The sequence below is a fragment of the Antedon bifida genome, chromosome 4, assembly GCF_963402885.1.
Source record: "Antedon bifida chromosome 4, ecAntBifi1.1, whole genome shotgun sequence".
NCBI classification, from domain to species: domain Eukaryota; kingdom Metazoa; phylum Echinodermata; class Crinoidea; order Comatulida; family Antedonidae; genus Antedon; species Antedon bifida.
Genome location: NC_136229.1, coordinates 28,162,365 through 28,174,397, shown reverse-complemented (window position 1 = coordinate 28,174,397; position 12,033 = coordinate 28,162,365). Strand labels below are relative to the sequence as shown.

Genomic DNA, 12,033 nt, shown 5'->3' with positions numbered 1-12,033 from the left:
TACGTCGGAGTCATTTTTGTGCTTGTGCAACTTTCCCCTGCCATAGTGCAGTTGCATAGTCACAAAAGTGATTCTGCCGTTATGTAATGTCATCCGCTTTACGAGTGTGCTTACGATTTTTCATCAATGACATCTGATTGCTTCATCATTATCATCTTTTAACAATTTTACTAACGATTTTACCAATGATTTTCAAGAGCTGCTTTGTTTTCAACAGTGTATTTTTTGCAACATTTTATGGTTTTGCTTTCCAACTTTTATCAGCGGTTGTCTACTAATGAGATTTTTAAGCATATTTTTCAATGCTATTTCATCACCCGTTTATTTACGATACGATCATCAAGGAAAGCCATCCATTGTGTCATCTGCTTCTTGTCGAACATGCGTTGCTGTTGTTGAAAAGTACACAGGTCTGTGTTGTTTATCTGTTTTCTTGTTGAAAATAAACAGTTATCCATGAATTCATAAACAGGATCAATTTAGATAATTACTGTATCAATATGGGAAAGAGGACAAACAGACAGTTGGAGTCGAGGTGCAGGATGCAAAGTATAAGGAGATTAGTTGCTGACCCCCTACAAAATTAAATTGCTAAAATCAATGAATAATTTAATTTAGAAAAAAAAATTAAATAAATGTGTTTTTAATATCATATAACTGAAGTACATTTTCATTTTATTTGGTGCTACAATGATTTTAATATTTTATTCCAAGTAGAACACTAGTTGGGTATTAGTTCTAAATTTTATACGGTCGTTAAAAAACCAATTAAATTGCGAACAATGAGCTATTGCAAGGATTTTGTTTTATTCTTAATCGCTCTACATCCAGCTTGATGGTTTCACTTCTGCATTGGATTAACTCAAACAAGATAAAGAAATCTCATTGAAGAAGAAGTCATGTAAACTAACATCTGCAATTGAAGATCTCAATGCTCGAAAACGAAATTGTCTTATCTATGTCAAATATTCTCTTTCATAATGTTACATTAACAACTCTGAAATTTTGCGTGAGATATTTCCTGAATAGTCGTAAAATCAACTTGGTACTGTGTTTGACTGGCGTCTCCAACTAGTCATCAATTCGTAGAAAGTACTGACTAAGAAGTGAATCTGCTGCTCTGCATGAAATTATATTTTAGAATTAATAATTAAATAAAAAGTCATCATTGTCTAGATCGTTTTTTATTCATTTTGTTTTTACATGAAAACTGAAATTGAGTGTATAATTTATCAAATATTTTTATCATATATTTCAAATTTTGTATAATCATTATAAAATCATCAATGTGCTTTATTAATGTTTAATATAATGCAGCTCAAATTAACAAATTTACTTAAGTTATTCAAACGTTAAAGTTGAAGAACAAAAAAAGGCTGCACGAGCTAGCTATGATCCATCATCTTAATATGATTATTTGAGACGTGTGACCCATTTTATTCGACCAGGTCAATTTGATACAATAACACGTGACATTCACTGTCCGTTACAGAATTAGATCATTCTACATAATTAAACATCTTGCGTTGTTGAAATGCACCGCAAGAATTAAGAAAAGTGCAAGACTTTTTCGGATGGTTGATTTAATAATACGATGACGCAAGTGAGATTTCTGGTTATTTTAATGAAATATTAAATGATATTAGATGCCTATTTTTATCAACCCAGATAAATCATAAACTATTTTTTAACGAAAGTTCATGAATAAAGCGGGGTACTGCTTAATATTAACATTATTATGTGAACTATTTTTGCAAATTAACATTTTTTTACCATTGATATTTACCAGTAGTCTCTGTTCTTTGTACAGAGAAACATAGAGAAACGATTAGGTTCAGGAACAAAGAAGTCTTAATTTAATCTCGTAGGAAGAATTTGGATGAAATGATTTGGTCCTTAGAGTAAATTTGATTTTTGATTTAATTTATTCCATTGTTGGAATGATGAAAGTTACAAACTAAAGTAAACAAAATCAAATAAATAACCAACTTTTAAGATTAAAATCACTATTAAAGTTATATATTTATTTTCATATTCTTTGTTTTTCTTTTATGTTTTATTGGGGTTTTTTATGTTAATTTTTGTAAACGTTTCTGTTCAATATTTAATTCAAGTTTAAAAGTAAAGAAATTCCTTCCATTCAATAGTAATTTCTTTTTTACATCTATTAAACTTTAGTATAAGAGATACACTATATATAGTGATATTTCTATTGTATTTTTTTAAACAGTACAACAACAGTTGCAGGTTACAGCATGATTCAGAATATCAATTTTTAAGTATCACATTTTTGGAAGGTGGCCAATAAGATATTTTTGTTTTTCTAAAACCAAATATTGTATATACAAAAGAATAGTTGGTATTTTCCCCACACAATGACCTCGAGGTCATTCCGAAGGACTAAGTGCGTTTATCTGGAAATGAGCGTTAATTGTTTTAGCCAATTAGAACTTGCCCGTTACAATTATGCTAATGTTGTTTGATGAAACGAATGAATCATGATATGAAATGCGGTGAGAAGACTATCAAACTGTGTTGCAATTAGCACTGACTAATACACCATGACCAACAGTCATGTCTACCCTCTAGTCATTGTTGCTAATTTTACAATACTAGTGATTATGCACAATTTGAAATCTCATAATGCTAAAGTAAAACTTATATAAAATGTATTGTTAGTGAAATGTTTCTGTGTTAATTATGTCACGCGTGTATTAATCAATTACACAGTATTGTCACAGCAGAAAAAACAGGGCCTAAAATATATGTATATAATATCTCTGTAATAAAATAGCTCTAAAATAAATAATTAAAGATATGACTCATTTACTAACAGTTTATGGCACATATTAATAAACAAGGAAATTATGCAAAGTTAATACAAATCACTTGAGACAATTTGCTGGTCAGTTCTATAATTTTTAAAGATAAATTCTGTTTTTTATTTTATAGTAATTCATGTGTTGTTTTGTATATTTATACATTTATATTTAAATATATAATAGTACTCACTATTTAATGATCGTTAAATAGTACTTTTTTAAAACTTTTTAGTTTTTTTTTCTAGCTAGTTATATTTCAACTTGGCTTCGCCTCGTTGAAATATAACCTTTCATCGTTCACTTCATGGCATTATTTGTACCATTCCACTCATAAACATTCGTTATTTGTATAATATCTGACAATCAACTGAATTTTGATTCTTGTAAAAATTTTTTTAAATAAAGACAGATAGATACCCCAGCTGTTACTGTAATTCTGATATGCTTGTACACACGCTTTCTAATGTCCATCAGCGCACAGGGAGGTTGATTGATTTCTGGAAACGATTCAAAAATGAATTTTCATAAAAAGTAAACTGCTAATTTGATTTATTCTAAGAAATTATACTATCGAATTGAAAAGTCTGTAACACGTTTAGTATAAAATTGTATGCAAATTAAATTGATAATTGAATTTGTTTTGAGGAAATCAAGCATTAGGTGTAGAGTATCTCTAAATAACCATGCTTAAATCTACATGTTCAGTATAATCCATTGAAAAAAATAAATATCTTATTTCTGTGACAGAAATAAATGAATTCCAACACGCGAAAAGATGGATCCCGCAATGAGTGCCATATGGGGTGCAATATTGTAAACAAGTAGTGTACACACAGCGTATATAGCATACAGTTTACATGTGATAAATTACAACTCACCGGTTGAACAAGAAAAACAATTACTGAAAACAATTTTTATATAATAATATTTAATAATTTTTTTTCAACCTTATAACTAGAGGGTTAAACATAAAAATCTATAAAAAAATAAATTAAATAAAAATCTAAAATTTGTTTACTATTATCATTATTGGTGTATCCACTCTTTAATTTAAAATTGAATTAAACGAGACAATTTTTACTTATAAGCCATTTCTTCGCAAGAACATATGTACCATTGAGATTATTTTTTAGAATCTGGAAGGGAAGTGACAGATTGGGAACGATCTGGATAACATAACCTATCCGTGTTTTAACATACGCATAAAACGTCAAACAGATAACCCTACACAACCACGACACACATGTGTTTTGAATTTTTCATTTCGGTAATTCGCTACACACACAGTCATCGGGGAATGCCAGTTGGCTGAAGACTTTAAGAAAGCTTCTTACTTAATTCTCGTTTTCCCTTACTTCCCGAAATAAAGAGCAAAATTGATGAATTCATTTTAAATGGAGTAGTGAATAATTTAATTAAAGTATTCTAGAACAAGGTTTCCTTAGAGACAGGCTTTAAAAATGATTGGTTCCACCTTCGCAATAATATAAATTCAGTATAATTTACAAATGGAATATTTTTTTTTATTTACAGTACTTACTTTACGTTAAATACTCATATTTTTTTTAACTGCCACTTTCTTGTATGTTTGTAATATAACTTTTTATACAGCAATATTTTAGGTGATAGTGTAAAATAATTTTAAAATAATAAAGCATATTATCAGTAATTATTTATGTATTGTTTTGATTTTTTGTAGGAAAGTTAACAAGTCTTACAGAGGAAGATGTTGTCCCATCGTTGTTCATTGCAGGTGAGAATATTATTTTATGACAAAACCATATATGGTATTTTTTTTGTGGGGAAATTCGATTTTAAAGCACCATTTTAAAAATGTTTATGTTGGTTATCAACAGATGGCCCACATGCCACATTATTTCATATTACTATTGAAGATTTACTGCTAAAAATGAGAATGAACATTAAGGTTTAATATGCCCATTAGCTCCCAAGGAGCATGGACCTCACAGCACTGGTAAATTACAAGTAGGCCTACACAAAAACCCTTGTATAAATGCATTATAATCATATATAACAGAGCTTTGTTATAATAGTGCAGTTATTATGTATTGTTGTCTCTTAAAAGTATAATAGTACGTATATAATGACGTTGACCGGCATTTCATTGATTATTATTCAATTTCATATTAAATTTAATATAAAATATTCTTATTTTGTAGTGATGGTATAGGAAGAACAGGCACCTACTGTCTCATAGATATGACCTTGACGAGGATGATCAAAGGAGCGAAAGAGATTGACCTAGCTGCGACACTGGAACATGTACGAGACCAACGCCCTGGGATGGTTCGTACAAAGGTAAAGTACCTCATGATAAATCAGTCAATAGTGAAATTTCAATGGATATGAAACTTGCGGCCCATTTTTATTCGTTTGCCAATTAAAATGGGTCCTCTCACAAAAAAGATTTACCACCGGCAATTTTACTACAGTATTAGTATTTAATAACCTAACAGTAGAACTTCTTCTATTCAGAGGAAATCTCTATTAAAGCGATACTTTCCTATGAAACGAACAATATGTTTTAAAACTCTACGCCCAACTCCCATTCAGTGCACCACTAATAGTAGAATACCTCCTTCCTATTCAGAAAAACCCATAATAATGGGACACTTTGAGTCCTAAAGGTGTCCACTTAATAAGTGTGCTGTTATAAAATCATGACTGCAATAATACAGTTTTGTCAAGCTCTTTCATGATGTTTTCTTATGCGCTATTCTTAGCTAAAACATATTAAATCTTGTTAAATGTAATGAAGTTTGCCTTGTTAGCAGAATTGATTTAGGATGCTGTTTTTGTCTACGGTTACGTGACATTATAAAGATAGGGAAATAGGAAATAATTCATAATACCATATTTGTATTCCTGGACATAGTCATTCGTCTGCCCATAATTACCGGCGGTTTAAAATAAAAATTTAATTAAATCAATGAGGTTGCATTTAAACTAATTTCATCAGAATTTTCAACAAACGAGAAAACATATATCATTTTCTAATTATAGAGCCAATCCTTTGGGACAAGCCTATTCAGTGGACATCCTTATTAAGGGGGAACTTTGTTTGGTCCTGAATGTGTCCCCTTAATAGAGGTTATGTACTATACTAGCACCAGTATAATTCAAAACTAAAAAATATCTGGGGTTGGGTCAGTCTATATGTTTTGACTTAAAATAGAATGAGGACATCAATAACAAGCTTACTTGAACAAAGTTGATATCCTAAATGTTATGCCGAAAATGATATAAAAGAGTATTTTATAAACTAATACAGTAATTAATATGTTAAACCATTGTTAATTGAGAAGTTGGTAAAAAAAAGAATATATGGTGTAGAACCACTATTATGGAAACATCTCAGAACTCAACAAAGTTTCTCAGGTGTTGGCCATAATATATTTCCACTCATTTGTATCACAGTAAAGTGTCCACTTAATAGGGATATCCCCCGAATATAGGGATGTCCCCCGAATATAGGGATGTCCCATTAATAGAGGTTATGTACTATACTAGCACCAGTATAATTCAAAACTAAAAAATATCTGGGGTTGGGTCAGTCTATATGTTTTGACTTAAAATAGAATGAGGACATCAATAACAAGCTTACTTAAACAAAGTTGATATCCTAAATGTTATGCCGAAAATGATATAAAAGAATATTTTATAAACTAATACAGTAATTAATATGTTAAACCATTGTTAATTGAGAAGTTGGTAAAAAAAAGAATATATGGTGTAGAACCACTATTATGGAAACATCTCAGAACTCAACAAAGTTTCTCAGGTGTTGGCCATAATATATTTCCACTCATTTGTATCACAGTAAAGTGTCCACTTAATAGGGATATCCCCTGAATATAGGGATGTCCCCCGAATATAGGGATGTCCCCCGAATATAGGGATGTCCCCCGAATATAGGGATGTCCCCCGAATATAGGGATGTCCCCCGAATATAGGGATGTCCCCCGAATATAGGGATGTCCCCCGAATATAGGGATGCCCCCCGAATATAGGGATGTGCCCCGAATATAGGGATGTCCCCCGAATATAGGGGTGTCCCCCGAATATAGGGGTGTCCCAAAGGAGGGGTTCTACTTTAGTAAATATTTAATTACATATATTTATTTTTTTCTTCTCATTCTTGATGTATTTTTTTGTTTCATTCCCGTAGGAGCAATTTGAATTTGTCCTGACTGCTGTAGCGGATGAAGTGAATGCCATTTTGAAAGCCATACCTCAGTAAAAGACTTGCGTTTAAAGACGGCCGAACGACCCGATCAGTGAAGCGTGACATTGTTGAATTCTGTTGTCATAGATATGTGTGTATACATGCTGTCGCACTGGTTTGATTTTATCAAACAGAAATGCGTCCAAATATGGAAAACCATTGCTGATAGAATTAATATGTTACATAGTTTGTATGTTATCTTTGAATGCAAACCAAAAAAAGAGAAATTATCTAAAAAAAAGGATTCTTATTTTATGAAATAATGTGACAAATTGAAGATAATTATTATTAAACGTTGTCGTCTGTTAATGATAAATACTTCCAGTTTGCCTGAGAACGACAGAAATAAACCAGTGGCGTCTGTGGTTGACATGCTTCTTTATCATATCCTATAGTGTCTGGGTCCAAATCCTGGCTGTGGTCAGTATGGCCTATCGCCACTACCCAAGCCTCATGTGAGAATTTGAATGCTTTGGTTTGTTTCTCCTAATATAATTGGTGATCTTGAATGTGTGCTGGGAAAAAATGTCATAAAGACCAAAACATATCAATTAATATATAAATAAATCTAAATATAAATAATTGTTGCAACAACAAAATCATTGAAAAAAACAAAAAGCAATCATATTCATAATTATATTTTAATTTTTAAATTCCTAAATTGTTTTTAAAAACAAATGTACTGTAAAATATCATTTCAAAATTATATAAAAATATTAATGTAAATATATTTTAATCCGCACAGAACTAATTTCACCACCAAAAATACAATATAAAATGATTTACAATATTTTATTTTTATTAAACAAAATATATTTTTTGCTTATAGTGAACTGTCCACCTAAAATATATACCAACTTTATTTTATTAATAATCTGAAGTAAGATATACTTTTAATAGTGTATTAACATTATATAATTAGACTTCTGCAATTACTTTTCAGCATTCCAATATTGCCTCTTTTAAACTAGGCTTAAATCACTGTGCAATAACCGAGACACAAGATATGAATTTGTGGTATATTTTTTGTATTGATAAAAAAAATAGTTAAATCAGTATAAATTTATTCAGAATTATAACTATTTATTATAAATTTGACTACAGGAATAGTATACAGGCGTGTATATACTTATTTATTAAGAAAGAATTTAATGATTGATTTAATCTCTTTTTTCACGAATGAATTGTCAATTTTTTTACATTTTTTGGCAAGCAATCAACTTTATCTATAAATTCTAGATTTCAGACTTATAGCTCTGTAAACAAATACTTTTAAAATTAATTAAAATCATGTAAAATGAAATCAGGAGGAGAAAAAATATACAATTTTAAATTCTTGAAGTAGGCCTATAAGAAAATAATTACAAACTTTTTCTAATTTTCTTACAATACAGTATCTAAAAAGTTTGCGTAAAACAAATATCCGTTGAAAATTGCCTCAGAGCATTATCATATATTAACACATTAATATCTATTCGTTAACAGTAAAACTGGGGAATGAAAGATTTTTTTTCTAAATTTTCCATTAATAGTTTGCTAAATGAGCTTTGATTTGAAGCAAAATCTACACACAATTGTAATCTAAATATTATGTTGTAGGACTACTTCCCATCACAAGACGTCATTTTAATTTGTATGTATCATTCAAACCAATGGCATTAAAGGCGCTTAATACTCTTAATTATATTCTGCTACCTTTAGGCCTAGTACGTCATTAAGATCGAGCATATTACTAGAGCAAGGACGTAACCACACCGTAGGTAATTGACCAATCACGACGCGATGGGTCATCCGAGTCGTCGCTTGTGATTGGTCAACTTTCTTGCATTGCTCCTACGTCGTTGCGTTCAAGCTTCAGACCTAGTATCTCTAAGATCTGTGTATTTTATCACAGTTTCTATTACAAGTTCTTCCTAAAGTAAACTAAGTAAACTTGAGATGTTAAGAAAGATGCATATACATGTATATTTATTATGTTACAATAATGTCTGTCATAAATAAATCAATGCAACAATATTCTAAATAATAATAATTTAGAATAATATTCATAAACTATAATATATTTTGGAGAATATATATATATTGAATTCAAAGATAAATTACTGAAAATATTACCACGTTGTGGGTAATAGTGGATGGATTTCGATTGAGATACAAAATAAAATAAGCAAAATTTGCTTATTTTATTTTAAATTAAACGATAAATTAAAGCAACCGGAAAGTGAGTTCAAAACATTTGAATAACGCCAATCATCAGGACAAGAAAAAATATATTTATTTATTATGTATTGATATCCACATTTTCTTTAGTTTCAAATCTAAATAATACTTCGGATGAAGTGAAGTACCTTATATCAATAACCTTTACTGAAACAAAACAAGAATCCCATTTATGTATTGTAATGAATAATAATGAAATAAATTAATAAGTAATGAAATGATTATTAAAATGGAAATATAAACTGTGCCGTAAAATCTAGAACGTGTGGTACTGTGACGATAAAACTTGTGAGTCGCATGCTAAGGTTCATTGTTCGTCCACCTAGTAAACATAGGATACTAAACATTGATGTTGTTCCTTTCCCCCGACATAACAAATTGTGTTGAATTCCGTTACGTAACAAGTGTGCTAGTTACAAGTGTACTAGCACCAAGTGTGCGATTATATATGTTTAGTTATATTTTGACTGAGAATTATATGAATATGAAAATGTGTATTTTTCTGAATGGGAATGTGCTATACAATGGAGAGTGGTCCGAATCGTCTTAAAATCTTACTTGTTGAAAGAGTATGATGAGATACCAACATGTAATTTAAATATGTTGTATAACGTATCGTATTTAAGACACGTGTAATTTGTTTAGATCTGTGTAATAAACGGTGTATTTGTGTTGCAAGTAACCATGGCTTAATACGTTTTTTTTATTCTGTTCTCCCACGTCACCCACCTCCGGTAGACCTATGCCTGCTTGTAAAATCCCTGCTCACAGTGTGTTTAACCAACTGTTCGAAAGTCCCGCCCTCGAGTTAAATGTACTATTCAAAAGTCCCGCCCTCTCGCGTTCAATGTTCTGTTTCAAAAACGGTAAACAGAAAATAAAATATAGAATTTATATTATTTCTTATGACCATTTACACAACCTGACAGGCCCTTTATTTCAAAGCCCTGGATCCGTCACTGACGTTATAGGCGGCCTACCTTTCGCAACAACCGGTCTTGCTTCTGCGGCCCACGACAGCCAGTGTCTACAACGAACGACAGGGACTGAGGTGAACCAGAACACCTGAGGGAGAGAGTAACTGCTTACTTCTCCGAAATATGCACTGGATTCATCAGGGCACACGAGTCGTATTATACCGGACCTCCAGTAAATCCTTATAATGGTATTCGGCGCCTACCTTAACCACACGGACACTTTACTCGACACTGTCCGCCACGTGTTTTCTTGAACTTAATATTTATTTACTGAAAAGACGATATGATTCATAGACATCGATTAGAAATAATATAGATGGTTTAATAGGGACGTGATAGATCAACACAATTAGGATACTCTCGTTATAATTACTCTGCTCTCTTAAAGTGACCTTTTTTTATTAACGATGGTAATGAAGATCTTAGTGGTTCCGACTTATAATTTCATCACCTGATTGTCCATAACAAGAAACAAAGTGGACGGGTTTAAAAGGCCATGTCATTGAGGGGGAAACGTCCGTTAATTTGGTAAAACTGATGCGTCATTATTTCAAAACCTTCTAAAGTGTTGTGATCTTTTAATTATCCGTTTCGTAACTTAAATCAAATGCTTCACCACTTACAAACTTGACATAGCCGAAGGCCTTATCTGTCAAAAGTTCTACCTTAGACCCCATTTACACTTCAGGTATTAGCGAGCCCGAGGCTGGCTCGAGGCCGCCTCCGAGCCAACAGCAAGTGTAAAGACAAAAGTTGCGGACCGAAGCCGGCTTTTTCGGTAAGTGTAAACACATTGCGAGCTAAAAAAAATCGTCGATGAAGTGTAAATGGGGTCTTATTTTTATTCTCAGATTCACCTTGGTGTTATTTGTGCCGAAATATGAATGAACATGCCTATTAATAATATTGTGACGAATGGTCTTTTGTATGTGACGCAAAATGATTTATTTGCATATTTGTTCACCTGTTGATATGTTCAAAAATAAGATGGGATGCATTCGTAAAGGATGAGTTGCCGCCAAGCCGCTATGGATGCAACCAGTCGGATATACAGTGTAGAATAAAAGTGAACGGTACCAAAATATAACATGTCTGAATATTTTTGGTTAATTATAACAAGTTGGTGGAGAAGCCGAGCAGGCTAATTATAACGATCATAATGCAATGCCTCCCGCATGTATTGTAAAATGCATTTTAAACATTTTCACAATTGATTTTAGTATGGCCTGTTTCTAAGTTAACTAATGTTTAGATAAGATCAGAATGAGTGTGTTACATAACCCTTCAACTAACAGTATTTTCAGAGATTCCCATCCAGGTACCCCATTCAGGTACCCCATCCAGGTACCCCATCCAGGTACCCCATCCATGTACCCCATCCAGGTACCCCATCCAGGTACCCCATCCAGGTACCCCATAACGTCCTAGTACTGTAGTAGTCGGCGTTTCATTGTTACCACAGTTGCACGTAAATTGATAATTATTTCGTAACAAGAAGTGACATATAATGGGTTTTTGTCTATTTTGTTTTATCCTTTTTTTTCTTGGTTAGGCCTATATCCGGAATGCAAATAAAGTTATATTACAAAGGATATTAAGTTATATTTATTATTACAAAGGATATTTGCGTTAATGCAAATACATTAAATTTTTTATCTTGCATGTTAAAAACTATCATCATTTCTTGAATTAAATTAAACATGACATGACACCGCTTATTTTAGGTATGTGCGTGAAAGTAAACACGTGACTTGGACGGCTTTTAAGA

At 31.7% G+C, this 12,033-nt stretch overlaps 1 protein-coding gene across 4 annotated transcripts in view; it reads left to right on the top strand.

The window, feature by feature from the left end:
* The window catches only part of LOC144839828 (receptor-type tyrosine-protein phosphatase N2-like), a 109,883-nt gene extending 99,913 nt beyond the window's left edge, over positions 1-9,970 (top strand). For all 4 annotated transcript variants that reach the window (XM_078695365.1, XM_078695362.1, XM_078695364.1 and 1 more), the window contains 3 exons: positions 4,522-4,575; positions 5,003-5,141; positions 7,012-9,970. In XM_078695365.1, coding sequence (XP_078551491.1) covers positions 4,522-4,575; positions 5,003-5,141; positions 7,012-7,083 — 265 coding nt within the window. In that variant the 3' untranslated portion in view covers positions 7,084-9,970. The remainder of the gene's footprint in view (positions 1-4,521; positions 4,576-5,002; positions 5,142-7,011) is intronic.
* The last annotated feature ends 2,063 nt before the right edge of the window (positions 9,971-12,033 follow it).